Below are 25,072 nucleotides of genomic sequence, written 5' to 3' on the forward strand. Positions count from 1 at the left end.
CACTGATTTTTGGGGCATCGGTCGGTCGCCGCTGAAGTTTTAACGCGGAGTTAAAATTTCAGCGGCGACCGACCAGTTTTCACTCGCTGCCCAAAATACGCTCGGTGTCCGAGCGGGAACCGCCCAGGCACTGACCTAATGGAGCGGTCGCTGCCTAGCGATTTAGGGAACAAAAATAATAGAGACAAAAATGACAACAGCACAGAAGAAAACCAAGAAAATAGATCGAGCGGTCGCCGTCGAGAGATTTAGGGACTAAAAATGTTAAGATGAAAATAACAGAAGCACTGAAGGAAACCAGGGACTAGATGGAGAAGATAATCTAGCGCAATGCGGAAGAAGCAGGGGGAGGGATAAGAGGCAAGGAAACCCCACCAACATCTCAGCATCTCAACATCTCGGCAACCGACATGAGGGACATGGAGGTCAGAGGCAACCGCTTTGGGGCAAAAGAGATGAAAGCTAAAAGTTAGTGTCGATATGTTGACGTGGTAAAATATGGTTTGGTTATCTTATCATTCATTGAAGGCCTATTGATTGAAGAAGAAATGAATAACAAGAGATGGGGAAATTAAAATATGAAAATAAATAGCAATAAAAAAATACTGTAAAATATAGAAGCAAACAATATATTTTGGAAAATTCTAATCCATTCTAATCTTTGTTCTATCTTGGGTGTTCCTCCCTTTTGTTTTGTTTCCTGATTTCTAGTTATCTGTGGTATCACATAGGTGAGGTTTGTTAGTTGATAATTTAACTCTTAGATCTTTTTCCTCGAGTTTTATCTTAATCAATTAACACATCACAAATCACATAGGTACATTAATAAACACAGGTAGCTCGAGAGAAATTTCCGGCAGAGACCGGAGGGTGGCCGTCGGTAAGCCTACGGGTCACCGGTAGATGACCTATCGATCACCCGTCGGTCGCTGAGCGATTTCGTAGAAATCGGCCGGTGGCCGGTGGGAGATCGTCCAGTTGCCGATGGGGCATCGCTCGGTGACTGCTCGGACTCTGCGCGTTGCATATCCCCATATTTCGCCAGAATTTTACTGAAAATCGATCGGTGACCGACGGGAAATCGACAGGGCACTGCTCGGTCATCGCTAGGGTTTTACAGCCTGCTCAACATCTCCAAAAACTGCTGAGCGGTGCCAAAATTTCAGCAGCGACCGAGCAGGCTACAAATCGGTCGGTCGCCACTCTGAGTTGACAGTAGCCTAAAACTTCAGCGGTGATCGACCGATGCCCTAACAATCATTAGTTCCTGGTCGGTCACCGGTCGGTCACCGGTCGTTGTCCGACCGAAATTGGCTAAAACTCGCCGACCGGTCCCCAAGCAGGCTGATTTTTGGGGCTGTGACCATAGCCTTATTCCAGTGATCTTTTTTCATCAAAACTGTACATTGTCAATAGCAGAATTGTTGCGACTTTTCACTTTTGATCTGTCCCCATACTCAGCTGTTTTGCACATCCCAAGAACACCCAATCATAGCAAGTGAGCTGTCATTTTTAAGATAAGTAATCAGGCTTTCCTATGATGTCACATTTGAATGAAATGATATAGTCTTGAGAGAAATATGATACGTAAAATTGGACTTGCAGAACTTTTTTTGAGGAGTTAAATCTGAGAACATTTAAGCAAATAATGTCCATTGCAAAAAATCCAAACAAACAACATAGAGTGAAAAAAAAAATATATCGAACACTACAGCCTAACAAAAAAGAATCTACATTGAACTTCCTTAATTATTTTTTTTTTTTCGTTTTGCTCAGGAAGTTAGCATCAGAATTACAATTCTGAATCGGTCAGGATTGTGCTAAAATGTTCCTCTGTAGTATATCTACATGACATATTTTTATTTAAAAGACTCCTTTTCAGAAGGAGTTCATTTGTGGGCCTATTCAAGAGAAGTGGAAATGTAGGATATTTATACACAAAATAAGTATCTTGAGTTCACAATATGTTACATTCATAGTTGAATGTCATGATCTCATTTGAATAATGGCGTTCATGCCATTCTGGATATTTGAACAACATCTCCAAAGAATTGTTGTCACTCTCTTTCTTTTAAGTGTAGCTTGCAAAATCCTATACAGCCCCTCGAAGGAACGTAAAAATAAGTCAAAATTATAGTACGTGATAAAAACTATACTGCGATCAGATACATCAAAAAGCTGTCATAGCTGTTCAACACGAATGTGTATTCTTTTAAGTTTTTTTTTTTTTTTTTTTTTTTTTACTCTTTGATCTGTATTTTCGCAGAACCTGGATATTTGGGATGCTTCGAAAGCACGTCAGGCCCACAGGACAGCTTGACCAAGCTTGGCGAGCTGTCAGATACAGAGTGCGCCACCTTGTGTCGAGGATTAGCCCTTGACGTAGCTGTCATATACCAACTCAATTGTGTGTGCATGTCATCAGAGAGTTTTGCTTCGATGTCCAATTCTCATCTTCGTAAGTGGTCATGTCCAAGCAAGGAACAGCTAGAATTCAGACCTCTTGAATATTATGCATTTAATGGTGAGTATTTATTTATTTTTTTTTAAATTTAGTGGAGTGAACAACTTCCACAGTTTTGAAGTAATTGAAATTCAATTTGATAGGCATTATGGCCTTGAGGTATAGATGTGAAAAAAAAATGGTGATTAGAAGTGGAAGATCTGCTGAAAGTTGAATTTTTGAGAATAAGTATAATGATTATAGAATTTATTTAAAAGAATGAATTGAATGAGATATATGTAATATGTATCATGAATATAATGGTTATTATTTTCATTTTTCTGCAACAAGTATTGCAAAACATTTATGTTTCATGTTATTCGTAATCTGTAACGTACACATATGTTGTTCAATGAACAAATGAAGAGTTTGTTTGGAAAAAACCGATAAGTCCATTTTTGAAGATTTTGAAGTACGGTCTTTGTCATAAAGTACAAAATAATACTTTTTAAATGATATATTGGTTACTACATATAAAGGTATATTTTTGAAGTTATGGTCAAAAGAAGCAAAAATTTTCTTATTATTCTCTTTATTTTTCTTGACCTTTATTCGCAAATATCTCCATTTGACAAATATGGACTTATCGGTTTTTGCAAACAAACTCTTCAAATGTTATCTGTTTGTATCTTTTGTATGTAACGCTGGTGGAAGGCGCATTTCCACATTCGCATTGTAGACAATAAAACAATCAATTCAATTTAATTCAATTCAGAAATCTTTTTTCACAGTATCGTTTCTGCGGTGAAAAGACCTTATTGAAGTTTAAATCATACAAAAAAATACAGATAATATGTTTTAAGATCATTAATGTGATGCTAGATGCAGATAAAACAAAAAGCCAGCTTTAGTGCTGCAAAAATAGTTCTTAAATGTTTAAGAATAGAAACAGCTAATGTAAACAATTGAATCAGTATGTTAAGTAAGGCAATTTTACTCCCGGTTAAATACTGGTTGGTGGTAAGGTTAGAATAAAGATTAGAGTTAGGATTAGGTTTAAGGTAGGGAGTTGGTTAAGAGTTGGGATTGGGTTCAGGATTAGAATAAGGATTAGGCTCAGGGGAATTGTTCGGGGCAATTGCCCTAGACCCGTGATAAAACTGACCTATATACACATAATATGCATGAAATTTGATATCTTGAACAGTTTATAAATCACTGCTCCCAATGGTAATAAACAATACTTTTAATTAAATCTATTAATGAAGATCGCGGCGCGTGTTCCTGTGCTCTCTTCTATGCAGGTTGAATAGTCGTAAAAAAATCGCTTACATTAGTTTATATACCGTATCAATATATGAAATTACAAATGAAGAGTTTGTTCGCAAAAACCGATAAGTCCATATTTGTCAAATGGAGATATTTGCGATTAAAGGTCAAGAAAAATAAAGAGAATAATAAGAAAAATATTACTTCTTTTCACCATAACTTCAGAAATGCACCTTTATATGTAGTGACAAATGTATCATTTAAAAGGTATTATTTTGTACTTTATGACAGAGACCGTACTTCAAAATCTTCAAAAATGGACTTATCGGTTTTTGCGAACAAACTCTTCAAATATTGATTATTTTTTCCATTTTCAAATACTGACCTTACGATTTGCTTCTATTTGGACGTTCAGAGCATTTCAGTTGTGGGTCGAAAACATCAAATGAAATTGATATCAGTTGGCATGAGTTCTGACATTGACAGAAGAAACGACTGTGGGACTATGCTACAGCGCCCTTCTGTATCATGAGTCCGTGTGTCTCACGCATTTTATAAAATAGGCTTGAGATTCTCTCCAATCTGAGTGAATTCATGTATTGATTTTTTATACTGATCCACACTGAGCCATGCATCCGGCAAAATCCGAACACATGGATCAAGCCTTGTACAGTGTTGAAGGAGTACCAGACGTATGATGGGGCAATAAATGAATGAATTTACGGGCTTGTTTTATAAAACAAATGACTCACAGGCCTGTTTCGTGGATCAAGGAAAATTGGATGCTCTCATTGAATTTGTGACACTGTCTAAAACATTTCCAAAGTTAATATATACTAATCTCATAATCAATTTCGTGCAAACGAATGTCCTTTTTAAACTTTTTTGATCTAACAAATCCTATCATTGATTTTGTTATATTCGGAATGGCAATCCTATTTCTATTTGGATTAACGAGCCTTCGAATTAACAAACATTTTGGAATAACTAAAATTATCTAACTTAAATGACAAACCTTACTTTATTTTCTCACTATCAAACTCTCGAAATGTTTAACCTGATTCCATTTTCAGGTTAACGAACCTTTGGACAAACAAATCGCTGGAAAGAAGAACGAATATTCGGATCAACGAACCCCTTTATATAAATTTCGGACAAACGAACTTATAGGCGTGCGAACTTTCTATTTTTCGAATGGTTAAACCTTGGTATAACGAGCCTTCAGAATAACGAGAATCAATGCAGGGTGTGTGTGTGTGTGTGTGTGTGTATGTGTAAGTGCGTGCTTTTGTAGTAATCTTGGTATCATATTTCTCTCTTTATCTTGTAGTTTCTTATGGCTTTTGCGATAATCTTGACATTGTTCAAAACGGAAAATGGGATTCAAACGTCACATGGTCAAAAGAAGCAAAAATTTTCTTATTATTCTCTTTATTTTTCTTGACCTTTATTCGCAAATATCTCCATTTGACAAATATGGACTTATCGGTTTTTGCAAACAAACTCTTCAAATGTTATCTGTTTGTATCTTTTGTATGTAACGCTGGTGGAAGGCGCATTTCCACATTCACATTGTTGACAATAAAACAATCAATTCAATTCAATTCAATTCAGAAATCTTTCTTTTTTCACATTATCGTTTCTGCGGTGAAAAGACCTTATTGAAGTTTAAATCATACAAAAAAATACAGATAATATGTTTTAAGATCATTAATGTGATGCTAGATGCAGATAAAACAAAAAGCCAGCTTTAGTGCTGCAAAAATAGTTCTTAAATGTGAGTTAAGAATAGAAACAGCTAATGTAAACAATTGAATCAGTATGTTAAGTAAGGCAATTTTACTCCCGGTTAAATACTGGTTGGTGGTAAGGTTAGAATAAAGATTAGAGTTAGGATTAGGTTTAAGGTAGGGAGTTGGTTAAGGGTTGGGATTGGGTTCAGGATTAGAATAAGGATTAGGCTCAGGGGAATTGTTCGGGGCAATTGCCCTAGACCCGTGATAAAACTGACCTATATACACATAATATGCATGAAATTTGATATCTTGAACAGTTTATAAATCACTGCTCCCAATGGTAATAAACAATACTTTTAATTAAATCTATTAATGAAGGTCGCGGCGCGTGTTCCTGTGCTCTCTTCTAGGCAGGTTGAATAATCGTAAAAAAATCGCTTACATTAGTTTATATACCGTATCAATATATGAAATTACAAATATTGATTTTTTTTTTCCATTTTCAAATACTGACCTTACGATTTGCTTCTATTTGGACGTTCAGAGCATTTCAGTTGTGGGTCGAAAACATCAAATGAAATTGATATCAGTTGGCATGAGTTCTGACATTGACAGAAGAAACGACTGTGGGACTATGCTACAGCGCCCTTCTGTATCATGAGTCCGTGTGTCTCACGCATTTTATAAAATAGGCTTGAGATTCTCTCCAATCTGAGTGAATTCATGTATTGATTTTTTATACTGATCCACACTGAGCCATGCATCCGGCAAAATCCGAACACATGGATCAAGCCTTGTACAGTGTTGAAGGAGTACCAGACGTATGATGGGGCAATAAATGAATGAATTTACGGGCTTGTTTTATAAAACAAATGACTCACAGGCCTGTTTCGTGGATCAAGGAAAATTGGATGCTCTCATTGAATTTGTGACACTGTCTAAAACATTTCCAAAGTTAATATATACTAATCTCATAATCAATTTCGTGCAAACGAATGTCCTTTTTAAACTTTTTTGATCTAACAAATCCTATCATTGATTTTGTTATATTCGGAATGGCAATCCTATTTCTATTTGGATTAACGAGCCTTCGAATTAACAAACATTTTGGAATAACTAAAATTATCTAACTTAAATGACAAACCTTACTTTATTTTCTCACTATCAAACTCTCGAAATGTTTAACCTGATTCCATTTTCAGGTTAACGAACCTTTGGACAAACAAATCGCTGGAAAGAAGAACGAATATTCGGATCAACGAACCCCTTTATATAAATTTCGGACAAACGAACTTATAGGCGGGCGAACTTTCTATTTTTCGAATGGTTAAACCTTGGTATAACGAGCCTTCAGAATAACGAGAATCAATGCAGGGTGTGTGTGTGTGGGTGTGTGTGTATGTGTATGTGCGTGCTTTTGTAGTAATCTTGGTATCATATTTCTCTCTTTATCTTGTAGTTTCTTATGGCTTTTGCGATAATCTTGACATTGTTCAAAACGGAAAATGGGATTCAAACGTCACATGGTTTGGTTCGAGGACAACTCTTGTCTGTGAGAAAGGTTACGCCATTATTGGTAACGCGACACTGCAATGTGTTGGACGACCTGGACGGTCCAATTACTTCCCTGTGTGGAATTCTGCCTTACCATCCTGCGAAGTGGCCGACAGTATATTTGTTGAGCCTACCGGAGGTGAGGGGAGACTGGGGATCGCCTGCGGCGTCTGTCCGTCCGTAACGCTACAAAAACTTGAATAACTCTCTACTGAGGACTTCAATTTCAATTAAACTTGGAGGGAAGAGTGGTTATACAAAGTTACACATTTTACCAAACATGAAGGTCACCTCAAGGTCAAAGGTCACAGACAGGGGTTAATGAACTTTAGGGTCCAATGTTAACTTTTTACGGTGCGTTTCGATTATGGCTCATAACTTTTTTTGTATACATCCGTTTGTGAACAAACTTGAATGGTATATGTCCCTTGGTGATTTGTAGGTCACCACAAGATCAAAAATCACATACAGGGGTCAACGAACGTTAGGGCCCGATGTTAAGATTTTACTGTGCATTTCGATTATGGCTCATAACTTTTTTTTTAATGTATATATCGGTTTGTGAACAAACTTGAATGGTAGATGTCCCTTGGTGATTTGAAGGTCACCACAAGGTCAAAGGTCACAGACGGGTCAACGAACTTTTAGGGCCCAACGATAAATTTTTACGGCGCATTTTGATGATGGCTCAAAACTTTTGATCCATATCTCTGTTTGTGACCACACTTGAATGGTAGATGTCCCTTGGTGAGTTGAAGGTCATCACAAGGTCAAAGGTCACAGACAGAGGCCAACGAACGTTTAGGACCCAGTGTTAAGTTTTTACGGCACATTTTAATGATGGCTCAAAACTTTTGATCCATATCTCAGTTTGTGACCAAACTTGGATGAGAGATGTCCCTTGGGGAGTTGAAGGTCATCACAGGTCTAAGGTCAAAGACAGAGGTGAACAAACTTTTAGGGCCCAGTGTTAAATTCTTATGACGCGTTTCGATTATGGCTCATAGCTTTTGATCCATATGTCCGTTTGTGTCCAAACTTTGCTGGTAAATGTCCCCTCTGAGTTGAAGATCACTTCAAGGTCAAAGGTCATAGGCGGGATCAATGAACTTGTGGGAGTTAAAAAAACATTGATTTCTTCTCCGCGAATGGGCGAGACACATTTTGGCACTTGCCTTGTTTTAATCCTTATATTTTTCTACTTCTGTTGTTCTTCCATCATTATAGATTGTCGAGAAAAATTGTCTTACAGCGTGTTTCCAATAAGAAGAAAAACAATGATTAGTTATCTCGCACAACTCTGGAAAAAGAGCAAGGGTGGTTAAGATATCGTAAGCAAATTTTTTTTTATTTCCTAGAAATTTTTATCGTTTATTACATTTAACCCCGAAAAAAAGGAATGTATTAAAATATAATTTATGGACTTCTGTCTCTTACAAGCGATCAAATTGCACTCTTGTAAAAGTAAAGGAAAACATAGCTAGGCGATAAAGATTTTTTAAAATTGTTTTGAAGGTGTATTTAAGTAATGAATTCGTCTTGTAAAGGTTCATTATCATTCTCTTATATTTCATTCCTAATCTTTTCTTCGAAGAATTTTGTATGTATTACCTACATATACGGTGACAGTGTTAACATAAAGAAAAGACTGAGCTGTTAGTACATTTTACCTGTGTATTTGCGAAATGCTCTTTCTTAATTGATTAATAATTCACATTGTGGATGCACAATCCTGATAGAAATGTACCAAAATTGTGAGAATGTGACGTGGTAAACACAAACTAAATAAAAAAAAAAACCCAGAAGGAAATTGAATTACATAGCTTTGATGAGAAAGCCCGAGTACATCTCTTTACAGTATCAATGACATAGACATAATAGACAAAGACATGGTTATCATCATGATTAAAAATGTTACCTTACAGTAAGAACCTTTATACTAGAGATAAGAACTATGTGGTAATTCCTGTTAATATATATTTGTGCGATTTCATTTGAAGCCGCCTCTCATTCTCTCTCTCTCTCTTCCTGCAAGATTATTCTAATGTATCATCTCCTAGAATGTTTTGTGATTACCCTGGTAACGTGTCTAATGGAGAATGGGACTCAGCAATGACGTCATTAGGATCGCTGTTGACTCTCACCTGCAATGATAATTACGTCATCAATGGCAGTGCCACTATACGATGTGTGAGATATCTGGACAGAAATATATCTGGCTGGAATGCGTCCATCCCAACGTGTCAAAACACAAAAGGTATGGAAAACTGTCCGTATGCTTTCAACATTTTGGCCTATTTGAATGACATAGGCCGATAATAATAGCTGAGACATAATTAATCTGAGAACTTCATTTTCCTTTTATTGAAACTATTGTTCCAGGAGAAGCAAACAGAAACAAACTTTTCTTTTATGCAATTTTCTAGAGTTAATAAAAAAAAACATTTGTTACTACAGTGGTAGGATGTACACTTGTATATCGCCACTGGACAATTTTTGGTAGCCGTGTGGACATTGCATTGTAAAGAAGCCCATTTCAATTTGTCGTTCCCATCTTCAAATGTGTGCACATAGTTATCAATATGACTATGTATATAATTAGACATCCGCTTTGAATCGGTGATTAAGATTATAAAAGCACCAAGTTATGAGATCGTAAATCCTAAACATGCAGGTCCTGTATAAAAGTATGGCATGAACTAGCACGCTTTCCACTGCAGTCTCGACAATTGTCAATAATGATATTGTATTTTAGACACCACAGTCCCTACGAGTCAACATTTTTTTTTTTCTGAGAACAATATCTGCAAAACCAGATACGATTTTTCACTTCCAATAAAGAGGATGCAGCAAACAAAATATTTGCTTAAGAAAGGAACATCACGCAAGTTAATTCTCTTAACATCAAAACAAAAGTAGCGTTGCTGTCAAAATAAAGGTGCTCGAAACAGGTTGACACTTATTACCTGAAGTTTACGATTTTTTTTTTTTTTTAAATAAGGTGCTATCGGCTCTCAACAGACAAGCGAGAGAACGCCAATTGAACGAAAAACAACTCAAATGCCAGAGACAACTACCTTTACAACTATATTTAAAGGTGAGATGTATGTCGAGAATAGCAGATTTATGTTTTGGATTTCTTTTTCAGTGGTGGATGTCATGGATTCAACATACCACTGCTTATTCAAATCGTTGTTGTAAGTGTAGAAGCTGGTACCTGATGCAACTGCATTCATATCCTAATTTAAAAAGAGGAAGAAAAAAATACAGTATTATGCTCGCGGGTTTTGAAAATTATGGTCTCAAGCGTAATTTGCTCTCACATTGTGAGTACTTTGTAGTGAATAGTCCCTCGATTAGGTCATATAAGGATCCATTTTCCTGCATCAAGTTTCTTTTATTATTGGCTTTGAAGAGTCACTCAAGTAAAGTCCTGCTGTATAACCGATTTCAACTTGTGGTGAAACACACTGGCTTGTATGAATAAAATGCTGGATTCCCACTGTTATGCGGCTTTCTGTTCTATAGGCACGCCACGGGGATTGTGAATTTTTTTATTCATGTCCATCACAATTCGTGCCATCGTGAAATCGTGGTCAGAATTGTGGAGTAATAGTATCAAAGCGTGCGGTCAGCATTTTGGTCAGTCGTTGATCTTACACACTTTTTGAACCGTCTACAGCTTTTCTACGGTCCTACAGTTTCTTTGTTTCATTTACCGTCTAAGATGAGTGTATAGCCCATATTCACCTACACAAGCTGGTCTTCCATGTGGTCCAGTTGGGTGTGAGGCGAGATCACATCATCGAGTTATGCACCCTGATCTTTGCGATGAATATGAATGAAATGGGATCTTTAAGCGCATGAGTTGGGACTCTGTCACACACGGGGCTCTGATTGTATGTCCTTTCCATCAGTGACACATTTCCGGTAAGTTGGCTCAGTCGGTAGCGCGTCTGCCTCACGATCCTAAGGACCCGGGTTCGAACCCGAGTCTTGACTGAGCATTGTTGTGTGTAAACATACCGTCCCCTCTAGCAAGAAGCAAAACACTCTGTCCCTTGAATATGACATAAAACGGAGGTCCCGTGTATGAGATAGTCACACCTTATATGCACGTAAAAGATACCGCTTCATTCATTCATCGCAAAGAGCAGGGTGTTTGACCCGGTGAAGTGATCCCACCTCACATCCAACTGGACCCCATGGAAGATCAGCTTAGCGTAGCTGAATATGGGCGATCCAGTCTTATCAGATGGAAATGAACAAACGAACGAACAAACAAACAAACAAACAAACAAACAAATAACACACGTCTGGCCTCAAGATCTGATAACGATCACCACGATTGCTCCCCGATTCAGACGAGGATTTCAACTGACAGTGGCGCTGATTTTGATAAACATTAATACAAATTCCAGGATCAACTCGTTTGGAGCGCAGCGGATCGCATGAGAGTAGGAACCCAGGATAAAGATTTAAGTGTTCTAAAATATATTCTACTTAAATTATTGTGTAGACGTATGCTATTCTACTCTTAAACTTTGAGTATAAGGTGATGGGGCAACTTTTATTTTTGGAGCTTTTATCAATGTTCCAGAAGAGAGGCGTGTGAGTGCGTCCATGACGACAGATGATCCGATGCAAATAACAATCATTGCGTGTACGACAGTAGTGGGATCTCTTCTTCTAGCAACGCTTGTTACTACCGTTTGTCTGAAATGTATCAACAAATGTGGATGCAACAATGTCAGTGTAAGAAATCTCTTCATTCGCTCTATCTTTGATATTTTGTTCATTTGAATTGGAATCCCTTAAAGGGGATGGCTAGTAACCGATCAGTGGGAGTCAGTGGGAATGCCGAGGGATGATTGTTCCAATCCTTGTGGGATTCATTTAAGAGTACATTAAATATCTACTGTTGTGTGAAAATGACTTGCTTCAAAACGGTCTCATATTCAGGTAATGTGCAGATAAATGCCCCGTCACTGACCAGGCACGCTAACCTGGAAACATTAAACTGCACATTCTGAAGCAAATAATTTTCACACACCAATAGATGTATAATGTACTCTTAAATGAATCCCATCCCACATGGATTGGAACAATCATCCTCCAGCATTCCCACTGATTTCCACTGATCAGTTACTAGCCATCCCCTTTAACCGTAATAACACTAGCTGTCCATATCACTTGATAGAAAATATTTCCTTTTGGAGCATCATGTAAATTAACCGGTTTGCTGCCCTCACTTGTCTGTGTCGTAAAATGCATGCATGGTTTTAAACACATACCCCAAATGAGAAATACCATTTTTGTGATGTAAGTCCACCAGTAATTTTATACTGGATTTCCCCAAAATACATGTGGCCTGCATCTACAAATTAAACAAAGGTAGGAATAAAAAAAAAAAATAAAACATACAATATGTCATGTCAAGTCCCTAACTTGGATCGAAATAATATGTCCTGGAAACTACAAAAAAGCAGATGCTTGTTGGGATAAGTTTCACAAAGACATGTACATACATGCACACACACACCACGAGGGAGCACATACATCCAGACACGCGTGCGTGCACACACCAACACGAAACATGTAAAGATTTCTACCAAGTTACTTTTTCCCCAAAACAAACAAAATATGGAGATGTTTCCGTCAGTGCCAAGAAACAGTATCAAAACCAAACATTTCAATATCATTTTTTTTTTTTGCTCCTGTTGGTATACTCGGCAAGGAAAGCATTCATGTTTGCTAGTATCATAAGTGTGATTGATTTCTTATTCATCTGTACAGGGCCAAACCCCTGAAGCGGAAATGAGCAAGATGCAAAATGCTGCAAATTCAGCAGTGCCTCTCCGAGACGTTGATGATGCAAACAAACAAGAATTTATGACAGGTGGTAAGAATAAGAAATATAAGGGTGGCTTTCCGATTGCTAGAGAGAGTGCCACTCTCCCAGCAATCCCCAGCGGTAAAGATACCTCCAAAGATTTTCCATCAATTTACGAAGAAATTCCAGCCAATTCTGGCCAATTCGTTCCTCTTGGGAGTGATGCATCATATTCTACGTCTATTTATTTAAACAAACCAGGAGAAAAAGTGAATAAATATGGGTACGTGATTCTCGAAGCTAATGACGGTGAAATTAATCCCGACCAATCCGCGAACGAAACAGAAACGGAGTCTGGCCTCGAACACACCTATTTCGAAGGAAATGAAAAAGATGCACGTGTTGAAATAGACGTTCAACATTCATCATATTCGACAACCATCTACTCAAGTAAACCGGCAGAAAAGCCCGATATGGTTAAACATGAATATCTGGATCTGGGGGCAAGTGACAGTGCAATTACTCTAGAGAAATTTGCAAGAGTTCAAGAACTGCAGTTTCGTTCCGAGTACACGTATATCGAAAGAAATGGAAAACCTCTTGAAAAGGACCATAACGATTCATCATTTTCTGCATCCGTCTACTCAAGCAAAGATATAGAAAAATCGGAGGTGGATAAACACGGCTATCTGCTTCTGGATGAAAATTGCGCTCAGAATAACCCCGACCACTCTGGGACCTCTCAAGAACCAAAGTCTCTTTCCGAACATCCGAAAATGGGCGAAAATGTCCCTCTTGTACAGGAACATAAAGATCCATCATATCTTGCAGCCGTCTGCTCAAGCAAACGAAGAGAAGAACCGGAGACGGACAGACATGGCAATCTGGTTCCCGAAGAAAATACCGGTCAGATTAATTCCGACGATTCTCTGACCTCTCGAGAACCGAAGTGCCTCCCCGAGAACGCTAAAATCAGTAAAAGAGAAAAATGTACCCCTCCTATGAAGGACATTAATGATCCATTATACTCTGCATCCATCGACCCTAGCAAGCACATAGAAAAGCCCGAGTTGGATGCACATGGCTATCTCGTTCTTGAAGCAAATGCCAGTGAGATTACCCCGGACTAATCCGTTACTATGGAAGAACCGGTGTGTGGCCCGGGTACAAGCAAAAATAGATACAAAAAGAACGAGATACATGTAAAAATACATACAATAACATCGAGATATGAAACTCGTCACTTTAATATTTGAATATTTCATAAGAGGGTTCTCATTATCTTGCAAAAAAGTTGGAAATCAGAAGCCAAATGTAAGCCAAATATATACCATCCTTCAATGGAGTCGAGTTCTCTGTACGTACATAAGTTACATACCTTTCGACGAATATTGTTCCTGTAAAGTAAGAGAGGGAGAGAGAGAGAGAGAGAGAGAAAGGGAGAGAGAGAAATTCCCTACGTGTGTGTGCGTATGGGAGTGCGTCAATAATTTTACAAACTATCTGACTGTTTATTCATACTATACAACTAATAAAAAGTGGTTTCTTTTAAATGTTGAATGAATAATCCTTTGTATTTCTTATCCATTCTATTGAAACAAACCATGAGAAAAGAGGCACTCAACAATGTAGCTGGGTATCTCCCCTATACTAGGGAGAAAATACCACTGAAGCCATTGGTGAAGGAAAACAACTTTTGATTTGCATAATTATAGCTTTTTGTGTGCAGACGAGATTTCTCTGCGTGGGAATAGAATTCTCTAGAAATCTGTTACCGTGCTTCACATAATCATATAATGTGTCACCAAAATCAATTTTGAGTTTTTTATGTGTTTAGTTTTTCTTTATATAATACGAATAACGTCTCGTGTAAAATTCGTGTCATGGAAGTATTCTGTAATATTTGTGCATAATATAAAGCACTCCCAATTGACTCTTGCTACGTTATACTTGCTTACGTATGAATTTAACCCTTGTATACTTTGAGAATGTATTCAAATGTTCTCAATAATTTAGATTTCGACTAGATATGCTTGCAAACCTATATCTGTGCTGTGAAAAGACAATCAAGGAAGGTATAAATAGGATGAATAATTTTCTTTACTTTTCTCAAAAAATTCTCATCTGAACAACAAAAACAGCAATAACAACATAAATATAGGATATATACAGGAACGTTTATTTAAAAACATAACTTGTTTGTTTTTAATATATGCTTATGAACACTGTTTACAGAGTTTCCTTGAAAGCCAAGTGCGGTGGATATTAGGATATAAAACAAATCGATTTTCCAATTAAAACGTGTGATTGAATGCTTAACTGCCACCTTGGAGAACATACATCTTTGAAGACGACTACATTGAACGAGGGTGATTGTACTATAAAAGGGTGTAGAGAAGATTTCTTCGTGAATGCACTTGTGTAAGTATTGGCAATTGAAATATCATGCATTTGGAATTTTGATGATATGGAATTCCAATGTCTTTGTTTGATAAAACATTCATCGAAGGGGGAGAGAAGAATGTGAATGCGTGGAGATCTGAACAAAGACCTACATACGGTCATTGTAAGCTAATGGATCAAAAACTGTCTTGCATTGTAGACTACATTACTGTATATCTCTTGAGCAGATGCAGATTGTTTTTATCCCCGTTCTCACAAGAACAGGGATAAACGCATGGCAGAGCAATGATTTTTTAATGAACTGTAAATAAATAAGCTTCCATTTAAATGCCATTCATACACCATGTGATATCTTGCTGGTGGCGTTGTGTTTATTTGCTTTGCATTATTTTACCAAGAGATAATATGTTTCTTAGCAAAGGATGCGTTATCACTTACGCTCGTTAATACAACGCCTAAATTGTGGATTCTCTTTTGTTGAAATGCTATCAGAGAAAAACTGATAAACTTGAACCTTTGAAGGATCGAAGGTAAGGACATACTATCCAAAAGGAACACTGCTTGTGCGAAAGTTACTTTTATATCGTCATCTTCATCAGAAAAATAATTGATTAGACTGTTACTATTATATGGTATTATAAAATGAAGAACGGGTTACACGAGAGATTATTGACAGACTACCAAGAGATTCAATTTCACATGTATCATCAAAGATAAATAAAGTTTCCTATGAAGGAGAGATGGTCTCCAAGATCTAGAAGTATAGACTTTGGCATGTGAATTAGTGCACAGGAAACAAGTAGGTATAGAAAACGGTAGGACAGCTTGACTGTAAACATTGCATTCAAAAGCTACTAGACAGAAATGGCAACAGATATGTGGGATAACATCTATCGGGTCAGATTTCTGCTTCAGTTTCGAAAGATGGTATCGGGTATATTGTATAGTACAATGGGATACCACTTACTCAGAGAGCAATTTTTGTAGGCATATCATTATAATCAAAAATACATTAGGCCTTAAAGGTATGCGCATCTTTAGTGAAGAGTAAGGTACAAAGACAATTGTCTAAAAGTGTCCTTATTATGTTTCGTGTTTATGTTGTATTCTAAAATAAAAGTAACAACACGGCTATCATGTATGATTATAATTATCATTATGATAGGTATTGACAGAAAAGAAGAAAAGAATCAACTGTAATCTCTGAATTTTGAAGTGACAATAGTTTATTCATATGATGATTTATAATTTGATATTACAACGGAACTGCACTTCGTTATTACATAATTTTAGAGTCGACTATGAAAACTTAAGTTGTGATTGTTTTGAAAGTATAAAATGCGATCGTTAGAGAGAACAAAGATAGGAAAGATCACTTTACCTATATTTTCATTAACAGTGATCACAATCAAATCACAAATAAGACTGAGGTGCTCATATACACCCCAGGCAGCTCTTCCATTACATAACATCAGAAGTCTTTTGTTTGATTATCAAACAATGAACACAAATGAGACCCTGCATTACAAAACCAACTAAAAGTCACCAGACATGGATCTTTAGTTAAGTGTAGATTATGAAAGAGCAGACTCTAAGCTTTAAAATGATGTATAATTCAATTCAAATAGACTCTTCTATAAAACCTATCTAAATATTAGAAAGAAAACACACACTCTGGAAAAGTGTGAACTGAGAAAAGAGGCTCTGAAGTACCTGCCACCTGTGTGATGAATTGAAAAAAGAGAAGAAGTAAACTACCGTAGCAACAACAATGAAGGGATTATTGGATTAAACCGAAATTGTACGTGTTCTGTCAATACAGTCTGCCCATGAGTAATGCCAACTTTTAAAGCAGTAGCATTATCCTTTCAAAACTTCTAGTAGAGTTGAAAGTGAAGAGTGTGCAGAGGATTTTCATGAAAATTAGAAGGGGCCTCAAAGACATACCTGATCATACTACTTACCAAAAGAAGTGTTCTAGAAAAACTGCTAAAAACATACTTTACCATTCATTTTATGGTCCAAAACTTAGAAATATTGTTAGAAGAAGAATAGCTCTTTTAGAAAGCATGAACAACCTGAGATTAACTTATTGACCCGTTTCACCTTTTTTGAGTCCTTACGTAAAACCACGGGGTGCGACTTTTTGTTGGTTTTGTGATGCACGGTCACAAATGGTTTGCTCGGCATATTCAGCTTCACCAATATGACAATGCTGGTTACTCAAGGCATCCATACTAAATGTATACACATAATACAACAAACTAACAAAATACACAAAAAATGCGGTAAATCAATCACTACACATTTTAATACCGCATCAAGAACTGACCATTAACGAGTATTTGTGTGATGATTATCATCGTTTCTCCAAAAGAAACGGAATTTTAGTACATATCTATTATAGACAATACATAGGGGTCATCTTTGATTAGACAAATGCAAAACACGTGAAGAAGAATGAATTACACAGGTAAATTAGGGAAAAGAAAAGATGCCGACGTGTCTTCACAAAATCCATTGAAAGAAACATATAGAATTTATGACGAAATGAAGGTTAAAGTACACCGTATATACTCAATCACAACGAAATTAATACCTAAAATGGGAAAAACAAGTTTCCGAAAAAATTGTCTCAGCTGAAAATAAATGTCTGGGAAAGTGCAGTGTATGGGTACAACAAATAAATAACTTGACATAAAGAAAAAAACATGAACAAATCAATGACTTTGTTTTATAAAAAAAGATATGGTTAGAAAATAATGCATCAAAATAAATCATATTTCACTTCAGGTATAACATTAATAAAAATCAAGTAGATTTACATAACATATGAGAAAATTTACAACCGCTACCCTCCCATGAATTCAATAATCATTACATTTCTAACATTGTGGCATTGTGGGCTTCCAAGTTGCTATGTATCAATTCACCCTAATAGATGTTTAACTATGGGTTTTCCAGCTGACAGAAGACTTTCTGTTGTCTTTTGGCTGTTTTATTGTGTGTGTATGTGAGTGTGTATGTGTGTGTCAATGTGCATCGTCATACGCAGGAAGGGGAGCGACCGACACATACATGCATACAAATACTTATACATACATTATCAGCATATATACATAAGGTATAAATGATTAAACAATTTATATTGCCAAAAAAAGCCATTTTATCTTGTAAAAATGTATGCCAACTGATTGCTCAACCAAAGCCATCTATCATATGCGTTGTGCTGTATTACTGAAAATTACTTGTAGTACACGGACTTTGAGTACACGTATATGATGCTGGTCGAAGAGTAGCGACGATTGGCAACAGTAATACATCATGTCACATGACGTAGTGCAGAAGAGGGCACATGTCAATGCGCATCGTCATGCGCAGGGGAGGGAGCGACCGATATCATACTATGACAATGTGATTTATCAAAGGCGTGAACATAGTAATACATATAAGAATTCCATTCACTTCGACAAGTTGTGTCATTCTATATCATCCCTTAATCGTTGCTTTCAATCGTGATTCTTGGTTGAGAAGAATTGCTATTGGTAATGCGCTTGGTGAAGTCCGACATAGACGACAACACGACGAAAGAAGTTATGGCTTTCCGATTAGGCAAATGGATGTTTGTAATGTCCATGTTATCTTTGCCCCTTCCAAACTCATCGGCGTTGATTCGTAAGTATCCCTGAGATTCGTATTGTTTTTCTAAAAGACTTTTTTTCTTTAATCGCATCTTAGACTCATATTGTATGGGGGAGGAATAATTATTGTTTTGCGTTAGCAGTTAACACCTGTACAGAACTTTCTTCAGAGCTATAAAGTCTTCCCAAGAACCAACATGGAACTAATGGATTACAAGCCAATGACACTGATTTGATAAGGGGTGGGGGTGGGGGCTAACGTGCTGGAATATCAAACTTGGTAGCTGATGTGATTGAAAAATCAGACATAAAACATAATGGGTAATTAGCAAATCTATATAGTTCATAGATATATATTATATGCGTACAAACTATACATGTACAAATAATGTAGAACTGATCAAACAATTAATAAAAACATAATAAAAACAAATGTATGAACTGTTGGCTGAACGAAAGCCCTCTATCTGATGAGTTGCTGAGGTGCTGCATTACCGAAAATGACAGTTTTCAGTGAAAATTATTGTGGAGATTTATCGATCAATATCAAAGGATGTGTCATGTATTTTGCTTTTCACCCCCGACTACAGCTCACACTATCGACTGTTCGAAGGGGTCCCTTACCTTCGTGATCCAGGCAGACAACGAAGTTAGTGCGATTGCCGACAGGTGGGAGATACAATCATCAAACGAGCAGAGGATCATGATATGGCTGCAATCTGTCAACAATCCCTATGTGGAAATAACGGTGGAGGATGAGATATCAACAATCAAACACGAGGTTGTACTTTTGGGTGCCATGAAATCTTCGCCCATCATCTCCCTCGGCAACAAGCTGAGACTTGGACTATATACATCAGATCCGGCAATATATATACCCAGTGATGGTGAACGTCAATGTCTCATGTTTGGAAGGTAATTTTCTTTTCTAAGGTGCAAGATATTATCAATGATTGCAATATAAATTTAGCTTCAGTCATCGCCATTATTCTCTTACTGATGCCAGAATATGTTATATATTCTATGTATTCTTGAACGGGCATGCATATAGGCATTTATTTTATAATCTTGCCCACCATGCTTTTCATTGAATTCTAAAAATACTGAGTTTTTATATTCTATTTGTTTGTTTTTTATTATCATGATGACCAGAACCCACGCGAAAAGCGCATTTAAACAAGCATCAATCCATTCACTAAATGGAGAGCTGAAAGAATCATGACAAAGAGTCGACGAGTCTACGGTCTTACAAGCTTTGATTTTCTTGCAATCATTTAGGAGTTGAGTGCTAAGAGTTATTGCCAAGATCATCGATGAGAGAGGGGAAGGTTACCTTCCTATATCTCCAGACAAAGACAGTTGGATAACTTAATATCAGCTATTCTCAGTATGACGGAAAATTGAGAGAACAACAGAAACAGCAACATATGAATAACACAGTCAATTTCTCCTTGCACAAAATAATGGTGGACAAGGCAAGTTTCCCTCTAAGGATGTATTTAGTACGTAAACACGGTTTAAATTCAAAGGTACAAAAAAGTTGAAAAAGGAATGTGACCAAAAGACAAAATTACATCATGGTGAAATCATGATGGGATTACATAATGGTTTACATTGAAAGATGTAAATAACATTTTATAGGATTCATATTGCATTCTTGCAAATTATCACGAAAAAAATACATTATAAGTCTAAAGAAATTATGCACAACATTGAAATATAATGACTGCCGCAGCAGCGGCTTACCTTGGAGTCATTATTGATTAAATTCATCGTTATAGCTCAAGATTCAAAATATGTTAATAAGAAAACGAACATCTTTACAATAAAATATTTCTGCTCTGTGGTGTACAAGACAATCCCTCTGTAAAGCTGATCGGGGTTCGTTCACCACTGGACGGGTTTGCTGTTTCGGGATCAGAAACGAACATCTTTGTTTGCGGAGACGGATTTACCAGACAGATCGCTAATTCGATCTGTAAAGAGCTTGGTTTCCCAACATCTGAGAAGATATCAGGCACAAGTCTTCCTTCTCATTTCAACGTAACAAAGTGGATGAAGTTTAGAAGTTGTCCTCGAGGTGGGTGAATTTGTTTCCTTTTGTGTTTGATAATCTAATGTAATATCTGAATGTGATACAGTTGTATTAAACGCAGTACGTCAGAAGTGCGATACAGTCGATTGTACGATGATGCTTTTGATATCATATCGATGCAGACAAAAAATTTACAATTACACTGATTGGCGTTCATAAAGTGTTTACAGTGTAGGCCACACAATATTACAGCTCCATCTCTGCCTCCTCCCACTTCTCTCCCTTATAATATATATATATATATATATATATATATGACAATATATATATATATATATATATATATATAATATATATATAATATATATCTATATAATATATACATATATCTATATAATATATACATATATAATATGTATATATATATTATGTATATAAATATATATATATATAATATATATATTATATATATATATATATATATAATATATATATATATATATTATATATATATATATATATATATATATATATATATATATATATATTGACATCAAATCTTGCACATTAATAGACGTGGCTTCATGGCGACGCTACATTGATGACATCTTCTTCCTATGGAACGGCTCCCCCCGCTCCCTCGCATCACTCCAAGAGAAAATGAACAACATACACCCAACCATCAAATTCACGTTTGACTCCTCACCCGAACAAACACACTTTCTCGACGTCACAATCAAACACGCGGACTCACAACTTCACACAGAACTTTACACCAAACCCACTGACACCCACACATACCTCCTCCCCACATCCTGTCACCCAGCACACTCTTTCAAGGGTATTGTATACAGCCAAGCCCTACGCGTCACACGGATATGCTCAAACACAGAGTCACTGGAACACCACCTACAACAACTCGCACAACATTTCATCCAACGAGGCTACAACAAACAAATGGTCCACAACCAGATAACACGGGCAAGACACACACCACGTGATGAACTTCTCTCCTACAGAAAGGGAGGCGACACACATAAACAGGACATATTCTTTCCAATCACATACTCGCCTGCCACTGCCAAACTACCTCACATCACACACAAACACCACCAGACTCTACAACAATCTGACAACACCCGGGAATTATTCCCCAAACCCCCTACCATCTCCTTCCGCCGTGGACGCACAATAAGAGACCTCTTAGTTCGGGCCAAAGACCCCTCCCCCAGCACGCCATCACACAAACCTAACGGATTCTACCGTTGCAACTCACGAAAATGTAACCTTCACCAACACATCGTAGAAACTACAACATTCCAAAGCACAACCACAGGTAGACAATTCAAGATCTCCTCACACATCAACTGCAAATCCACATGCGTCATATACCTCCTAACATGCTCACTCTGTCATAAACAGTACGTCGGGAAAACAGAAACAACACTGTACACAAGAATCAACAACACACTATCAGAAATACGTAACTACCACAACCCACATCACAAAACACTCCCATACACCAAACATTTCAACCTACCCTCACACTCATTATCCAACCTACAACTTACAGCCATCGAAGCTATCGAGAGCAAATCACACACGACAACATTACGCCGAGAATCCTTTTGGATTGACAAGTTAAAAACCCTCCACCCAAACGGAATTAACATAGAACCTTAATGTCTTTTTTGCTTTTTTTTCTTTTTTTTCTTTTTTACTGATTGTCAGATATGTATGAGGAATTGTAGAAATAAATGTAAGTTTGTATGTATGTTTGTATATATATTTTGTTTTTGAATCATGGGAAAGTATTGAATAGATGTATGAGGGTGTATTATATAGAGATAGATGAGAGGAGATTGATTGAATGTTAGTGTATAAAAATATGTTATTTTTTTAGATTATTACAATATTTGTTAGATTAATTGAATGTTAGTATATGATAAATATGTTTATTGTTTGAGAAGGTTAGAATAATTTTTAGTTAGATAGAATTAGTGATTGATGTACATGTAGGTAGATATATGATAGGTAATGTAATAATGGTATATGTATTTTGGGAAAGTTGAACTGTAGTTAAAGTAACGTGGTTGTAAGTATGTAAGTATTTGGATAAATAGATTCATGTGTATAAATTATATTATGTATGCGGATATGTATGTTTGTATGTATTATAAGAGGTGTATTAATATGTAGAAATTGTAATGGTAATTTGGAAGTTTTTCTGTATTGTTGGATGGAAAAAATTTTTGAGTATTGGTAGTTTTTGATTGATTATTGAGAACGAGCCTTAGTACAGGAACGCCCCCCCCCCATATACACAAATACATATAAGATACACCCGACCACAATCTTCACACAGACAACACTACAAGACCACACTCAGCACCAACACAGTAAGTTTTGTTTTGCGATTGTATTTAGTAATAGTATGCTGATTTGTTTTTTGTTATAAAATGCGCTGAATTGAGGTATGCTTTATGTTGAGTATACTTTGAAATGTATAGTATATGAGGCTAGTTGAGTTTAGTATGATTTTACACCTAGGTTGATTTTATTTATACGTTGTTGTCATTGACTGTATAGATCCTGAAGAAGGGCTTTTCGCCCGAAAGCTCGATGATTAAAGGGGTGCTACCCAACACCAGCCACGTCTATTAATGTGCAAGATTTGATGTCAATAGATTTACTGTTCTTGCACCGCCCGCCATGTTTTGGTCAAGTCTTTTGATGCCAGTATATATATATATATATATATATATATATATATATATATATATATATATATTCATTCACGAGGCAGAAAAATGGATTGGTATATAATGTTCCGCTGAGCAAAGGTACCAAAACCTATAAGTAAAAAATATATATTTATCGTAAACACACTCGCTCGTTATTCCAAGAAATAAATACATGTAGCTCTTTTGTGTTTACTGTATGAGGACGTGGAAACTGGTTTATAAAGATATCAATCAAAATCTTCTTATTCCTATTTCGTTTGATAGATTCAAAAAGTGTGACGAAGTGCTATTCGAAAAACGCCGAATGTCCGTCTCGGAGAACCGTGCACCTGAAATGCCGGGGTGAGTAAACTCGTATTAGCATCTATCACAAATTTTATCTTTGCTTCTTGTGAAAATGGGTTCGATATCCGACAGCAGGCAATAAAAGTAGAATGCTTCGGAAAATGCTCACACGTATTGTACATATTTTGATATTGTCATCAACACATAAAAATAGAATTGAACACACACATACTCGCCATGGCGATTTGCATTCAAGTACATGTATCACACTTCTCATGAATGCAATCAAGTGCGAGCTGTGTTCAATGTCTTGTTACATATGTTCATTGTGATAGGGAAATTGGGCAATGTTTGTTTTGTTTTTTGAAATCTACAGTTCGTGGAATATAATGATACTGACTCCTTGAAGGAAATGATGACATTAAGGAGAACCTAATTCATTTTCTTTGTTTTTTTGGCACCGACTATCAATAATAATGATAAAAAAAATGATTTAGGCAGTTTCGCAGTTTAACATCAAAAGTATGCCTGAAGAATGAGATCATTAGCCTAAAAAGTAAAGTGAAAAATCAATAAATTATATTAATAAGATATATCGATGTCTTTGATTATCACCCTCTAAAGAACCCTTTACAACTGCAACACTCTTTTTTACGTTCAATTTTTTAATCATTCAAATGTTATGTTTCATTTACTTGTGCTCGCAAAATCATGTAGTTGACAATTCCTCTTACGACTGAAACAACATATTCCCCAATTATAACATCACACTGGGTTCCATCCATGTTTATGATGTCTGTTTGATTATAAGTACATATATTACTATCATTTATGAAAATGCATATTATTCTAGGAGCAACACTGTAGTGTTCATTCTAATCATTATCTTTCCAACGGAACTCTTCTGAGAAAAAAGTTATGATTTGTGAAGTTTCTGCTCAGTAACTTCAGGATGAGAAGACTACTATAGCTAGTGATGTCACATGAGTAGAAAGAAATAAAGATGATATAAAGAAAGTTCAACATATCTTCCCGCTTCTTGCATAACAAACGAAAACATAACTTGCCTCTTTCAGAAGGCAAGGGGAATAATAGTACACATAACACACGTCAGTAGCAAGTCAAGGAA

At 36.5% G+C, this 25,072-nt stretch overlaps 1 protein-coding gene across 1 annotated transcript in view; it reads left to right on the forward strand.

The window, feature by feature from the left end:
• The first annotated feature begins 410 nt into the window (after positions 1-410).
• The window catches only part of LOC140227313 (uncharacterized), a 35,572-nt gene continuing 10,910 nt past the window's right edge, over positions 411-25,072 (forward strand). The window contains exons 1-4 of the mRNA XM_072307731.1: positions 411-468; positions 2,267-2,382; positions 12,799-13,945; positions 19,470-19,766. Of these exons, the coding sequence (XP_072163832.1) occupies positions 411-468; positions 2,267-2,382; positions 12,799-13,945; positions 19,470-19,766 (1,618 nt within the window). The remainder of the gene's footprint in view (positions 469-2,266; positions 2,383-12,798; positions 13,946-19,469; positions 19,767-25,072) is intronic.

Source organism: Diadema setosum, chromosome 4 (assembly GCF_964275005.1).
Source record: "Diadema setosum chromosome 4, eeDiaSeto1, whole genome shotgun sequence".
Taxonomy (NCBI): Eukaryota; Metazoa; Echinodermata; class Echinoidea; order Diadematoida; family Diadematidae; genus Diadema; species Diadema setosum.